This window comes from Lutra lutra, chromosome 14 (assembly GCF_902655055.1).
Source record: "Lutra lutra chromosome 14, mLutLut1.2, whole genome shotgun sequence".
Taxonomy (NCBI): Eukaryota; Metazoa; Chordata; class Mammalia; order Carnivora; family Mustelidae; genus Lutra; species Lutra lutra.
In genome coordinates, this window is record NC_062291.1 from 47,040,571 (window position 1) to 47,056,232 (window position 15,662).

A 15,662-nucleotide genomic window follows, 5' to 3' on the forward strand; every position below is an offset into this window, starting at 1 on the left:
TAAAGCATATATTCCTCATCCCATTGTCCCTGGATTTTTAGCCCCAATAGTGCCCTACGTCTCACCAAACATGAAGTTGGATATAGACTTTCTCAGCCCATGTTCTCCATATTTCCAGAATGGCTGGGGCTCACTCGTCCATCTGCTCTACCATGGCCTCCAAGAATTGTGCTTGGGTTAGCACAGCCTCTTCTCTTCGGTGATTCTGTGAGAGTTTGAGAGTTTGCGTCATCATCTTCTATCCTCTGCTTTTAATAATGGACTGTGCTGTCCTCTTTCCCAGGACTCAGCAGTTCAGGGGTTTGACCCAGAGCATGGGCTATGCTGACTAGTGGGGATTGCCCATCTCTGCTGGGCATTGTGCATGTGTGAGTGTACATGAATACACGTGTTTGCACACAGATATGTGTGTACAATTGTGTGTTCACATTTGTGTGCAGTTAGGATCAAACTGTGCTTTTGAGTCTACGCTCCATGCTTAAGAACATGCTCAGCTCTGCCGACTGCATGGCCGAGAAACAAACACAGAGCTGGTCCACACAAGTCCAGTCCCAAGGCCACCAGGACAGGGCCACGCACTATATTGGTTTTCTGTGGCTCCTGTCACAAATGACCACAAGCTGGATGGCTTAAAACAAACAAAATGTTTTCCCTCTCTGTTGTGGAGGCCAGAAGTCTGAGATAAAGGTGTTGAGAGGGACTCATTCCCTCTCGGGCCTCTAGGGGACAACGTGACCTTCACTTTTTCCAGCATCTGGTGGTTGCACCATTCCAATCTCTCTCTCTGTGGTGACACGGCCTCCTCCTCTTTTGTCAATCCTCTTCCTTATCTCATTAGGATACACATGATTGCGTCTAGGGCCCACCTGGATAATCCAGAGAATGGACCTCCTCTCAAAATCCTTCCTCACATCTCTTGCCACTAAGATGATAGCCATTCTTTGTGCCATTTAAGGCCACACTCATGGGTTCTGGGGACTAGGTCGTGGCCATGTTTGAGGCCCATACCCACCCCAGGGCAGAGCCAGGGTTGATATCCTATTAAATGATGCCAACAACCCTTGTGCTCTGTGTCCTCTGGGTCCCGACAGGGTGTCTTCCTGAAGTCCTTGGTCTGTTTCTCTAAAGGACCCCTCTGCCTTCCATCCTCTATCAGCCCTGGCTGCTGCTGTCTCCTGGCTGATGTCACTTGCCACCTCCAAGTCCCCTGTCTCTTTACATTTAATTTAAATCTCTCCAAACAAATGATGCTTATTTTAAAACAAAGAGAGAGGGAAAGGCAAAAATGGTCAGAGGCGGAACATGGGAAGTGAAGAATTTAAAAGCAGCTCACACTCCGCCTTAATGGTGACACAGTTAACAAGAATGTTGGTCATCATCACCTGCAGCTTAAGGATGATTTTCCAGATCTGATGAGCAAATCCATAGTCCAAAGAAAGAATGCTTGATGGATCTTCATGGAGACTGACTACCAGTATTATGGACGTGCATTCCCTGGGTGGTCTGGCAGGATAAGAAACTTCTAACGTGGGATCCCCCCCTGGGGGGCTGGGAGCTGGCTCCTCTGCCTGTGTCTGCAATTTCAGACCAACAGATTTTTTCCCAGTGTAGCCAACATGCTGTGCATAATCCATCCTGCCTCCTAAGAGGTCCCCAGGATTGCCCTTGGGCAGACTGTGTAGGGTAGTAACTCTCATGGGCCCCTTGCCACTGGGATTCTGGGTTGGTAGGTGGCCCTGGGACCCCACCCTTGGGGCCAGCAGGGCTGTGGCTGCTGGACATGTGTTTGGCATTTAACTGGTATGTTGGGACAAACACTTGTCTCAGTTTATTCTCAGCTTCCGCCATTTCTCACTATTTGTGTGGCACATATCTGTCAGTTGTTTCCCTTGTAGAATACTGTTCACTGATCCTAGTTCACAATTTCCAAGAAAGGAGGTCTTGGTCAAATATGTTGTTGGAGTCTTGCCATGTCTTTCCAATATCTCTTCTTCTGGATCCTGGAATCTTCTGTGGAAGGTTATCCTGCCGTGTTGTGTGTTGTGTGTTGTGTGTGTGTGTGTGACAGCTAATCCCAGTGGCACTGGGACACTGCCCTGCTCAGTCCTGAGTTCCTGTGCAGACCCCCCTGTATCCACATGCCAGCCCCCTGAGCTGTTGCCTGGCTGGAGCCTTGTCCAGCAAAGGAAGGAGAGTCCAGCATTGACACAGAAGACCCTGAAGGCTCTGGGAGGTGGGGCCCAGCACGGCTTCCAGAATGTGAGCACGACACTAGAGTCCTGAGACGGCCAAGCTCACATACTCACCGTCTAGCTCTGCAGACAGGGTGGCAATGCTAACCACCCCAAACCAACACTCTTGACACCTGTTTATCACTGCTTTTCTTGTATCTTTTTTTTTTTTAATCACAGAAGTAAGAAAAAAAAAAAAACTTTATGGATAAACCAAGCTGTCTTTTTGATATTCCTTACCTTCCTGCTATTTGCTGTATGTCCTCCTCATCCTTTCACAAACTACTTCCGTGTGTGTCTGCATGTCCCTCGGTGGGTTTTTATTGACATAACTAGGATCACACTGCACATCTCGTTCTGCAGTTTGCTCTTTTCCCTTGCTTGGTGTGTTTGATATCTAGCCATACTGGTGCACATCAGCTAGTTGGCCTTTTAATTGCCTGACCTCACGTCACCATAAGCATGCAGCATCCCTTTGCTGACGATTTCCCACTGATGGAGATTTCCTCTCTCGCAGGTCAGGTTCCTGGAGAAACAGAGTGAGCCAGGCCTGGCTGCAGGAGGCACACGGGTAGCAGCACTCCAGGAGCCGCGCCTGCCAGGGAGAGGAGAGTGTTGGACTGGACAGAGAGAGAAGTTGAATGTGATACAGGTCTCATGGGGACCTCAGCCAACTTCAACGGACTCTGGAGTGGGGATGGCCCTTTAAGAGTTACCCCAAATTGGGGATATCTGGGTGGCTCAGATGGTTGAGGGTCCAACTCTTGATCTAAGTTCGGGTTTTGATCTCAGGGCATTGAGTTCGAGCTCCATGCTGGGTGTGGAACCTACTTAAAAAAAAAAAAAAAATAAGTGTTGTCCCAAATTAAAGCCAGGGGCCAGGCCTTCATACCCCACACAATCAGTCATTGGATGAAGGTTGTCCCTGAGGAGGGAACATAATCTGGGTGAGTTATTCCTTGTAGGCAGCCAAGAACAAATCCTGGGAAGAAGTGACTTGTTGGCTGACGGTCCTGAAGGGGGGTCTGGTCAGCACCCAGCACCCAGCACCAGACCATCTGCAGTGACTTACGGTTACAGTGTGCAGCAATTATCTCTGAGCCTGCCTCTTTGCCCATGCACAGCTGTCACTAGAGTGGGTATAAAGAAAAGGAATTTCTGGATCTCTCCACTCTCAAGGATATAGCTGAACTGTCCTCCAAGGTGACAAACCACTGGCTATCCCTCCTGACCCCTGTGACAGTGCTCATCTCCCCCCCACCATGGCCTGTGTGCTCTTGAGTCACAGGGCTTCACTCTGGCAAGCCTAATGAGTATAGGATGGAATCTCATGATCATTTCCAAATGGAAATGTTTTGCTGTGATAATAAATGAGGCCAAACACAAAAACTTGCAGGTGGTTAATTCTCTCTTTGACATTGTACTTTGGCTCCGAGTAGAAGATGCACTACCCTGTCCTCATGCCTCTTTTCTGCTCCTCTGGACTTTTTCAGTTTGCCCAGGAAGAGGGGCTCTCCTCTGAGATTTCTTATAGTTCACAAGTTGCCAATGTGTCAGGAAGTCCTAGAGATTTTGCTGACCTTTGGGTCAAAGGCATGTGTGTGTGTGTGTGTGTGTGTGTGTGTGTGTGCATGACTGTATAAGGTGTACACATGTGTGGTATGTTATGTGTGGTGTGTATGTATGTGTGCATAGGGTATCCATTCATGGGCACAGGGCAGGTGTGGGTGAGGCGGCTACCACTCCTGCTTTGACCCTTCTTGAATTCAAACCCTATGGTACGCCTGGGTGCCTCAGTTAGTTAAGTGTCTGCCTTCAGCTCAGGTCATGATCTCAGGGTCCTGGGATCAAGCCCCGCATTGGGGAGTCTACTTGTCCCTTTCTCTCTGCCTCTCCCCCTGCTCGTGCTCTCTGTATCTCTTACAAATAAATAAATAAAATCTTTAAAAACAAAACAAAACAAAACCCTGAGGGACACCTGGGTGTCTCAGTCACTGGTTAAGCATCTACCTTTGGCTCGGGTCATGGTCCCAGGGTCTTGGGATCATGTCCCACATCAGTCTCCTTGGTGGGTGGGGACCCTGCTTCTCCTTCTGTCTCTCGCCCGCTCATGCTCTCTCTTCTCTCAAATAAATAAATCAACAAAATCCTTCAAAAAAAAAAAAAAAAACAAAAAAAAAAACCTCAGTAATTTGGAGCATAACCAGAGACTGGCACTCAGGAGTGACCTGAGACTACACGGTCTGCAAAATCTTTCTTTCCAAGCTCAGCGGACAGGCAGATCTTCCGCTGGTTCTCAGTTGTTGCTCCAGTTACTTCTGGAGAAAAATCTGATGCTGCCTGAACCAGGTCCAGGAAGAAAGAGAAAGGGAACTAACCACAGTTTGTTACATTATTCTCCTATTGTTCATTTTAGATAGTTTCCTGTTTTTCACTGTGAAAAGCAATGTTCCACAAACATCAAGATTTCCTCATATTTAATATTTTTTAAGGTGTAAACTCAGAACCGGGAATGCTATGTCAAAGAGTATCAGCATTGTGAGGCTCTTTAACAGAACTTTCTTGTTCTGATCTGAATTCTGCTGATTCAAAGTAACAGCCACCTTTCACCCGGATCTCAGAGAGTGCTAGGCGTGAGGCTAGACTCACTCCTGCTCCCTTTCCCCCTCTCTGCACCCCTGCCTTCTAGGATCCTACATTCTTCTGTCTGGTCCATTCTTTCTTCATGGTGCAACTTTGTGTCTTTTCCAGTGGAAACCAACCAGGCTTTCCCAGCTTCTTCCATTTTTTTTTAAGCTCTACCCATTACATGCATTAGCACAGAACAACCCAAACCAGCCTCAAGGGCACTTTCTCCCCAAGAAAGTGGGGAAAGGAAGAAGACAGTGAACACTTAGGTGATTTGGGGTCCATTTTGGCACTGCAGTTGGCTCAGACAGACCTGCATGAGGAGGCCTAGAGACCCCAGGTTGGGGACTCAGGAACACAGCCATTTCTTGGGTTCCTTCTGGAGATGACCCCTTCAGTGCTTCTCAGGCTTCTCAGTCCTTCCCAGGTGGGTATGTGTGTGCCTGCTATTTGCTAGGCTGGTCCTGGCTTCTGCATTTCATTGATGTGAGGTGCTTTCTGGGCAAGGAGTGAGATGGACTGCGGGTATGGGTCCAACAGACCAGGCAGAAGTCAGGGCATCACCAGTCATATGAGGAGACATAGAACATGATCCAAATCATATCTGAGAGTGAGGATCAGTGTCAAAATCAGAGAGGAATAAACATCCCCTGTGGGTCTGTGGTACATAGTTGCTAGAAGCTGCTGTACAAAGTCTAGAGTTTGCAAAGCAGGAAAGAGGAGGACCAGGGGAGGCACGATGGAGGCACCAGGGTGGTCTGCCCAGATTCTGGAGACCAAGGCTGCAACTGGGCCCGAGGTTGACAGGCCCCAAGTAGAGGCTGGCAAGGCTGGTTCCCCAAGGGGATCTGGGAAGGAAAGAATTTCTGGAAGTTTTATTTAGTCTGATCCAATGTAACCCACTTGTGTGTGGTGCTACTGTCTGTCTGTCTTGTGTAGTTTCCGGTCGCCACACGTTAACGCAAGTCTGGGAAAATTCAGACCCCTTCATGTCAAGCTACTCCAAACTTTCTTTCTTCTTCTTCTTCTTTTTTTTTAGATTTTATTTATTTAATTTATTTATTTTACAGAGAAAGACACAGCGAGAGAGGGAACACAAGTGGGGGTACTGGGAGAGGGAGAAGCGGGCTTCCCAGCGAGCAGGGACCCCGATGCGGAGCTCGATCCAGGACCCTGGAATCATGACCTGATCCGAAGGCAGACACTTAATGACTGAGCCACCCAGGCACCCCATGCTCCAAACTTTCTCAGCAACCTCAGCTCCCCCAGGAGCTGCCATACGGATATACAGGCTTTGGTCACATGCTGGAGAAGCCTCTGGGCCTCCTCAGCATGCACGTGGGAGAAGGGGGCAAGGCCGGCCCTTTCACTCAGACCCCATGGCAAGCTCTCGGCAGCAAAGCTCAGACTCCTTGGCTCATAGGGATCACGTCGATGTTGAGGCCTGCAGTAGCCTCCAGGGTGTCCCTGGGACTTGGGAAACCAAGATGCTGACTGCACAATGCATTGTGCCAGCTACACTGATGCGTGAGGCCAAACGCAGAATAAAAATATGAGATCCTTGATCAAAAGTGACTATGGATTTCAAGATGGCGACAGCAGATCATGAAACCAAGAAGGCCCCATGCTACCACCCAGGACACACTGTGCGCTGGTGTGCCTTCTAGAGTGTGAACAGTGTGGGTTCCCTGTGGAGAAGAGGCCAGCAGGGGCCTATGCTATTGTGGCTCAGTGCCATCATAGCTACAGGCTGGAGTCCACTGAGGGCAGCACCCACAGGGGCGGGCTCACGCCAGACTCCTCACTACACCGTGGGGAGGAACTGATGTCCGGGACAGAGGGCACAGGTCAGATGAGCTAGATGGAATCACAGCCTTTGAACATGGGCGAGGAAGAGTTTCTGAGTTCAGAGAGATGTGACCTCCCACACCTGCCTGTATTGGCCCTACCAATTCAGGTGGGCTTGGAAAGAGCAAGCTGCAAGGAAGGATTGACCCAGGGATTCCTGCTTTCTCCCAATTTTGATAGAATTTTGGAAGAGGTAGAAGCCACAGTGTTTCTCTTACCAGTAGGAAGGTCTGTGTTGTGTGAATGGAGGTCTCAGTTCTTGGATTTGCCAAGAAAGATTTACGTGAGGATCCACACTCCACTAAGGACAGCCAGAAGGAAAGGAGCATGCACGAAAGAGTTAATTAAGGGCGGTACACTCTCGAAGTGGGACAGTGGGCAGGCCCAGAGGTGGTGACTGCCCTGGCTGCAGGGGTCCTTCCTTTTTATGTGAGCTGGGTCTTGCGTCATGGACAGACAGGGTGGTCTCTTATAGAAGCTGCTTCTAATCATTTGCGAAACTTCTCCCACAGGATGGGAGTGGCTGTTTTTGACCCTACGAAGTTTGTACCCAAACTATCATGGCGGCCTTCCCCCATGGTGGGAGAGAGCAAAACTGCAATGCAAATGCATAATAATGAGTCTAGGGGTTACCCTATAGCAGAGATGGAAGAGAAGAGCGCGTATTTTGCACCTGTGGCTCTCGGTCTGTTAGCCCCGGGGTCCTGGGAGCCACAATGTCAGGATGTTGAGGGGTCTTGGAGGTCACAAAGTCAGGATGTTTTGTGTGCAGGCATCTAACGCATAAACTATCACTGTCCTTGCCTCCAGCTCGGGTCTAACTAGCTGCCTGCTCTGTCACTTCGTGACCATGCCAGCCGAACGTTAATCAAAGGGAAAAGGGTGTCCTTCTGTACCTTCTCCCCGAATGGATGCCTGGATGACTAGGGAAGCCTACACAAGTGAGGCAAGAGAGGCAGTGACCAAGGAGGGCCCAGCCCACAGGAAGGCAGCACTTGCCCAAAAGAACACAGGCTTTGTCTTTGATTCTTCCTGCTCATGAGACCATGACCTTTACCTTGAAGAAGGTCATCAGGAGAGAGGCCAGTGCAACAGAGAGAACTTGGGGTTAGCATCACAACCAGGGTTCAAATCCTGACTCCAGCAATTCCTGACTGTGGCTCTGAGCAAAGTGCGAAGCCTCCAAAAGCCTCCATCTCTGCTTCATTTGCAAAAGTCAGAATAAAAAGGTCTTTTATTCTGTGGTTGTTGTTTGAGCTACCAAGTGCAAGTTCCCAGCATGGCCCGCTGCACAGGGAATCCCCCAGGCCTCATCCCTGGCTCTTCTCATGATCTATCCACACTACCCCTCAACTCAGTGTGTCTGCCTGTGGCTTTCTGCTTGGCAGAACAGGGGACAGCCCGTCAGCCCTACCAACTGGTCACTTTGCTGGGCTTCAGCTTCTTCATGGTAGTGATAATATCACACCCCCCCCCCACGATATGACAAAAATGAACAGACTTTAGGAAATGTTACGCGTGCAGCAGTAAAAGCAGACATTAGGCAGAGGGCTAAATAGCCATGTAACAGAATGTCCAGAGGATGGCGCTGTTGCATTTCATTCTCTGGCTGGGGGTGAAAACCCTTTGGGGAATCCAGTGAGAATAACCCGTGAAAGGGAAGCCAGAAAGCATTTCTTGGGGGCGCTCCTTGGAAGTTCTCTTCCCAGCACATCCGTCCAAGTCAGTCTGCCTTGAGTCACAGCCCATGACAGTCTTCTGAGAGTGACCCAGGCCAGAGGCTCTCAGGCCTTGTCCCCAGCAGACGTTGTACCATAGGCAGCTTAGGACAAGAGGTGAGCAGGTCCCCATGCCCAGCCCATAACAGCCACAAGACAGAAGCATTGTAGTGCTTCCTCAGAGTAGGAATATCAGAGCCAAGGCATAGGGAGAGGGGCCAGAGGGGGTTCCACTAGAGTTGGGTCTTCACAGACGGTGACTTGGGCTGTACAACTGGGAGTGGGATGGCCAGGGCAGTTGCCTCCGAGACTGAGGGTGTGGCCCTGAGGGAGTGTGGCTGGAGCTGGGCGTTGAGCAGGGATATAGTAGGAGCTGGTGCTGGAAGAGTGGGGCAGGTCGCAGGCCACTGGGCAGGGGAGGACTCATGGCCCAGACCTCCCTCCCCTGGCATGGGGGAGATCGGGAAAACATGGGGCTAACTGTTGCCCACTTGCAAATGTCTACTCTCTCACAGAACCACATACATGCCCTTATATGGACATTTCCACTCTCCCAGCCTACAGAGACACTGTCCCCATGAGTCCGCCCACTGCTATGGCAACACTTTCTCCCTGCCCCCCAGGGAAAGAAGGGCCTATGGGAAGGGGTGGGCAGGGGACAGCATGGAGAGACCATCCTGCCCAGGTCTCACATTCAGGAAAGTCCACAGTTTAGACATTTGATTTTATTTCAAAGTGAAACTTTGATGCAGGCACAGAAGTACACCACCAGGACTAAAAGACATTCTTCGTCTGTCTTTATGATTCAGCAACATTGTCGTACCAGGAATTAGTATTTTCTACAATTCCAGTAATTAATTGTATTTAAATTAATTAATTTGTATTAATTGTGTTAAAGCTCTTCATTGGTTCCACGTAAACATTTAACACAAACTTTTTTTAAAAAAATACACTGGGAGCTTCAACCAGTGGGAAAGGCCTGGGTCTCTTCAGGCCTCTTACAGGCTTTGCTCTGGCCAGTGGCCAGAAAGGCCATGGACTGGAATTTTCACCACTTCCAGACTCTTCCTCACTCCACCCCATTCCATGCGTGACCTCTAGAGTCAGAGGAGAGAATGGAACTCAAAGGAAACGGAAACTGTCTTTTCTCGGGATCACTGGGTGCTGAGTCCAGTCCTGGGGCCCAAGCCAGGACACACAGCTCAAGAAAGCCACAGGTGCAGGCAGAGCTGGCCATGGCTAATAAGGACCTGAGGTCCCCAGTGGCTAGGAGCCCTCACCTAGGAAGGCTGGATGTCATCACTTGAGTACCTGTCACCAAGAAATAAAAATAGGGACATCACAAATACCAAAGCAAGGACACATTTATTCCAGCAAATTCAAATCCAGGTTTGGTCTCCCACAGAGTCCTGGTGGGAGGGAAGCCCACAGTTGTGTTATGCTGGTGAGCCAGTTATGCTGAGTAAATTAACAGCAGCCACCCGAGCTGGAGGCTGCCCTGTCCCTCAGGGTAGATCATACCTGCTCCTTCCAAACCATCTCAAAGTTCGAAGCCACTGGCAGCTGGTGGTCGCATGTGAGATGCTGGTGGGAAAGGGCCCATGTCCCTCCAACCCCAGTGCATATTGCAACCCAAGGGCCCTGGCACGCATTCTCTCCATCCTGCAGTTGGTTTGGGGAGTGTTCCTCAGTGGCTTGAGGGTCATCTTAAAAATCATTGCGCCATTGAAACAGCATAGGCACCGAGCAGTTGGAATGGGCCCTGGGTGCTCCAAACAGCCCAGTCATACTGGTGGTACTGGCCAGGGCTGAATCCAGCTTGCCCCACGCTCCCTGCCTCCCAGAATCTAATTATTCTTTCGCTGCAAGGTGACCCGATAAACTTGGATGGGGTATTTGAGAAGCCCCAGGGCTTTAGTGGTGGACAGACCTATGCAGACCTATGGTTTGAAATCACAGCGTTGACCAGTGTTACTTCAACTGCCTGCATTTTGGTTCCTGCATGTGTAAATTGGGACTCATAACACCCATCTCACTGGGTTCTGGGAATCCATAAAATGATGGGTGTCGAGCACATGCTGTCCCTGTCCCGTTCACCCCCTGGGGTTATTGGAATGTGCCCTACCCTTCTCGCCTCCTTTAATCTCCGTAAATCTCTGTACCTCAACTGTCTATACTCCCCTGCCTCATTTGTGCTATTTTCTGCTGACTCCGGATTATTTTTCTCTTGTCCTCTTTCCATTGTCACCTCTTGCCCCCCAACAATCCTTCTAGGCTTTCCTCTTCTCCCCAATCCCCACCCTTCATCCCTGGCCATTGCCTTCCCCTGCGGTTAGACCCAGTGGTGTATGCTTGGTGTGGGCCGGCATTTACCTTCAGGACATGGCAGCTCCCTTTCCTCCCTCAGGCTACCATGCAGGCAGACTTAGTCCCCATGATACCCAGAGGGACTCAGGAGCCCTCCACCCTGTTTCCCCCCTGCCCCTCAGGCCAGCACTACCTGCACCCACACTCTGCTACGCTCATTCCTTCGTAATGGTACTTGAGGGTGGGGACTCCCATGTCATCCTTGTAGAGGATGGAGATGGGGCTCAGTTTGGTGGGCACGCAGCAGGCCTTGCCCACCTTCATGGGGAACTTGAGATGCACCAGGGTCTGCACAATGGCATGTTTTGTCGGCGTGACGTCATCAGCTAGGGGGAAGAAGCAGCCACCTTTACATTCGTAAGCATCATACTCCTTGGGTGCGATGATCCAGCTGTCCCAGCCAATGTCCTCGAAGTTCACCCGCAGGGAGGTCTTCTGACAGTGGTTGTTGGCACCGGCACTCCTCTTCCGTCGGGCTAAAGAGGACGCTGCGGCCGTGTGACCTTCCCCGTCCTCCTCATCCCTGTGGTCACCTGCCTCTGCCAGACCATTCTTGGACAACTTCTTGAACATACTGTCCTGTTCATGGCCAATCATCTCCCGGAGCTCCAGCCTGGTCTCCTTGGTCCCATTGCTGCGGTCATTGGAGAAGACAACGAAGAAGGGCAGGTTTTTGGAGCCTGGGGGGACACTGATATCCAGCTTGTCACAGCCCTTCCTGTGACTCTCCACAGTCACTTCCAGTTTATTTTTGCTCTTGGTGGAGTCTGCTCTGACCCACCGCTTCACAGCACTGGAGACCTCAAAGGTCTCCCAGCCCTCATCCGAAATGTCCTGGGACACAAGGAATGTCTTGGTGTCTGCAGAAGCTTCCCAAGCATCTGCTCCATCCAGAACATCATAAATGGCCATGTTGCCTCTCAGCTCATGAGAAGTGTCTGCATGACTTTGACAGGAGACATAGAGTCGGAGCTCAGCTCTGGTGATCTGCTCATGCCTAGGAATGGAGATATTGAAGAGCAAGATGTGCTTCTGGAAGGGGAAGTCTTCTGTGGCTGTGATAGAGACAGCATCTGAAAGGCAAGTACACAGGGATGGTCATCTTCCATGACACCAAAACTGAGAGTCATGACTTAGGTCAGAGGGCATCCAGGATAACACTGACTGACTCTTGTCAAGTCTTCATTTGGTTTCACTCAAGCCCTTAATGTAGAAGAGAATTTCAAAAGGTACATGTGGGACCCTCCAAAGCAAAACAGAGACAAGAGAAGCCCTGCATTGGAGTGGTCAGATCCAACTTTTTAGTAAGCATCTACTCTGCCCAGCATTGCACTGGGCACTTTGCATTCTATAATGCTCTATACTTTGCATTCTATACTCTTCACAGTGGCCCTGGGAGGATCTAATTAATATTCCACTTTCACAGATGTGGAGACTGGATTTAGGCTGTTTAACTGCCAAGTGCACACATCCTGTAAAGCTCTTCACATAAAAAATAAAAAAGTCAAATAAACGACATAGCAAAGCATATTGTCAGCCTCAGAGTGCAAATCCCGAGTGTGCGATGTTAAAGCAGATACCCTGGGAGGGGATGGTGAATTTCCAACATTAAGACAATGTGAAAAATCTCAGCAACTTAATGGCATAGAAACAGAATTGTTATTCTGAGCAAAGCAAAAGTGGATTTTTTAAACGTTTGACGAGAATAAAGAAAGAAAACAGATCAGCCTTGGTTGCATTGCCATGTTAGGTAAAAATGAGGTTTAGCTTTGAGCTATACAATTGTCTCAGTTTCCAACTTCTCCTGGCTGGCACACAGTCGTCAGGACATCTTTATTGTGCCATGGCTTGGTCACCAATATGAAGTCATGAGGGGAGTCCGTGTGGTGCTATGAAATCCAGCAGTGTCTGATAGACTGCCTTGCTAATCTGGACTCAACCCCTTCCTAGGCTTATGACCTTGGAGAAGTCCTGAGTCTCTCTGTGCCTCAGTCTCCTCATCTGTAGAAAGGGGCTCATCCTAATGGTCTTTCAGGGTTGGTGTGAGGCTTCCACAAGATGGCACACAGAACTTACTGTCACTTTCCCTGGCAGATGCTTAGTCAATATTTCTGTGTCCTTCCCAGGCCCTCCTCCCCAACATGCATGTCCCCCTCAAAGCACATGGCCCCTCACCCAGTCTTGATGTGCCCGATATTCTGGCTCCTGCAGAACATTTGTGAATAGTGAATGGTGTGTATGGGCATTAATGGCCTACTGTGCTCTTACTGTGCCATGCTTTGAAATCGCTATGGGACCATATCACACATCTAGAAAACAAACAGCCTCTCTACCTGAGCTTCCCTTGGACCATCCATGGAGGAAAGCGTAATTGGCCTTCACAGGAGAGCTGGCCATAGGCACAGCTGGGACTGAGTCAGAAAACTTGTTTTGGGTACATGGAAAATGCTGGACATGGGAGGGGCTGATCATCGAGATGGTGCCAAACGCTGGACTCTGAGACTATGGGATTTGGTGATTAGGTTCAGCCAATGAAACTAAGCCTTTTCCTAAAGCACAGGCAACAGACATGCCCCAGGGGCATGGTGAGATGCTGGCAGCCGCTAAGTGATCTGTGGGTTGTAGCATCCTTCAGACATGGCGTGTGCTCTGCAGGCTGGGTGACCTGCTGTGGCACCAAGCCAGGCCTTTTAGGGGTTTGCAGGTGTCAAACCTGGGAGGAGAGAGGCCCCATGTGCATGGGTATTCAGAGAGACAGCAGCAGCAGGAAAAGCCCAAGATTTGTAGGCACATGGGGCCTGCGTCGGAATCCAGCTGCCGGACCACTACGTGACCTGGGCAAGTTCCCCCAGCATCTGCAAGCCTTGGCTTCCATGCTCACAAAATTATTTCACTTACATTGGGTGAATTAGTGGGGGCAGGGTGAAACAAGGGTTTGTTACCTTTCAGCCCTTTCAAATCAGGTAAATCATTTTCTATTTAGAAAATAAGTTGTCCTCTCAAAAAAATTCATTGGACTTGTAGATACCTTTTGGTGGAAGAGAAACAGACATTCTTTCAAAGTTAAAAAATAGGGGCGCCTGGGTGGCTCAGTGGGTTAAGCGGCTGCCTTCGGCTCAGGTCATGATCTCGGGGTCTTGAGATCAAGTCCTGCAACAGGCTCACTGCTCGGCAGGGAGCCTGCTTCCCTCTCTCTCTCTCTGCCTGCTTCTCTGCCTACTTGTGATCTCTCTCTGTCAAATAAATAAATAAAATCTTAAAAAAAAAAAAAACAAAGTTAAAAAATACACCCATCCGTTGAAGGCTAAATAGGTTGTCTGTTTCAAAGCAGGCAAGGGGAAGAAGAAAAGGAAGGGATGGAAGAAAGGGAGCTGGCATTCCCGTAGGCACCGAATGTGTAAAATTGGCCCTGGGCCCAGAGAAGAACCTTCTACAGCAGAGCTGTCCAGTAGAACTTGCTGTCAGGGTGGGAATGTGCTATACTCTGCCTTATCCTAGAAGGTACCCATTAACCACACATGACTAAGGAGCGACGGATCCCAAACCAGTGAACTAAGTTATTAATTTTATCTCATTTTAGTTCATTTAAATTTAAAACTTAAAGAGCCTCCTATGTCCAGTGGCTACCGGACCGGGCAGTGCAGCCCTGATCCCTGCGTGCCCCCCAACCAGGGGGAGGGCCCCGGCGGAGCCGACTCTACCTTCCACGCTGAAGCTGCGCACGATGTTGGACGCGGGGGTGGTGGACTTGTCGGTGGTGTATCTGTTGTACAGGTCGATCATGTACTGGGGTGGTTCCGCTCGGGTTCTGTCCTGGGAAGGGATGCCGCTGAGGTTGAGGCTGCGCAGGAAGTCCACCTTCATGTTCTCCAGAAACATCCTTAGGTCGAAGGCACCCCCCTCGCGCTCCCCTCCAGGCCCCGGGAGCAAGCGGTGGGCATCTCCCCCGGCTGACGCCCTTCCCCGGCTCTCCAGGGGTTTCCCGGGCGCGCAGCCCGCCAGCAGGGAGAGCACAGGCAGGGCCACCCAGAGCGCCCCGCAGCACATCTTGGGACCGCGCTGTCGCCCTTAACGGGAGACTGCGGGCGGTTGCTGCGGGTGTGTTAGCGGGCGCAGGGAGAGGCCCGGAAGGAGCGGGCCGGCATTTTCCTGCCCAGGGGCTCAGCACCGAGCCCCGGGGCCAGTTCACAGGCTCTCACCCGTAGTTCCCCAGAGTGGCCTCCACTTGCTCTTATCTGGCCCTCGATGCCGTGCTCCCACCTCTTATCTAAGGGAGCTCTCTGTTAATGAAGGCTCTATAAACATCTGACAAACACGCAGGGCTTGTGGGAAGGACATGGCCTGCTGCAGAGAGCCCGAATTTCTCCGTGGGGTTATCACCCCCTAATTAGGATCCTCTCTCATTTCCTTGCCAGCTCTGGTCCGAAGAATCTTGAGACAGGGTGACACATGCTCCATCTCCTGGGCCCCACAGAGAATCCAGGAAACAGACAGGACCAGAAAGTCCTCCAAATATAGAACCGACCCAGAACTCTCAGAAGACCTTGGCAAACGGTGGGTAGGGTCGATGCCGGGTAGGGTCTCTCTGGTGAACAGGAGGCCTGCTCCCTGGGGAGCACACTGTTTTGCCTGTGTGTGTGGTTGGAGAGCAGCCTGCATGCTTTCTCATCTGTGGAGGGAGTCCTGAACCTAGGGATCATGGAGGAATGCAGCACCCGGTGAGGGAGGCTTTGGAGTCCCCAAGAGGAGGGTTCAAATCCTGGCTCCCTTACTGACTGCCCGCAAGTGTCACTTGACCTCCCTGAGCCTCGGGTTTAGAAAAGACATGTGAGAAATCAAAGATGATCGCATACAAAACTTCACAGCAGTG

The 15,662-nt window shown here is 50.4% G+C and overlaps 1 protein-coding gene across 1 annotated transcript; it reads right to left on the reverse strand.

Moving 5' to 3' along the window:
• Nucleotides 1-9,149: 9,149 nt before the first annotated feature.
• On the reverse strand, nucleotides 9,150-15,038 carry GDF2 (growth differentiation factor 2). The gene is made up of 2 exons (XM_047702708.1): nucleotides 14,494-15,038; nucleotides 9,150-11,865 (listed from the first exon to the last, which is right to left on the reverse strand). The coding sequence occupies exons 1-2, from the start codon at nucleotides 14,837-14,839 to the stop codon at nucleotides 10,922-10,924; spliced, it is 1,290 nt and encodes a 429-aa protein (XP_047558664.1). The 5' UTR covers nucleotides 14,840-15,038; the 3' UTR covers nucleotides 9,150-10,921.
• Between the last annotated feature and the right edge of the window lie 624 nt (nucleotides 15,039-15,662).

Bases quoted from the DNA above. Each gene is read 5' to 3' on its own strand.
- GDF2 (XM_047702708.1), bottom strand. From the start codon at position 14,839: ATGTGCTGCGGGGCGCTCTGGGTGGCCCTGCCTGTGCTCTCCCTGCTG. The intron at 11,866-14,493 runs GTAGAGTCGGCT...CTTGCCTTTCAG, and splicing joins GCGCAGCTTCAGCGTGGAAG to ATGCTGTCTCTATCACAGCC.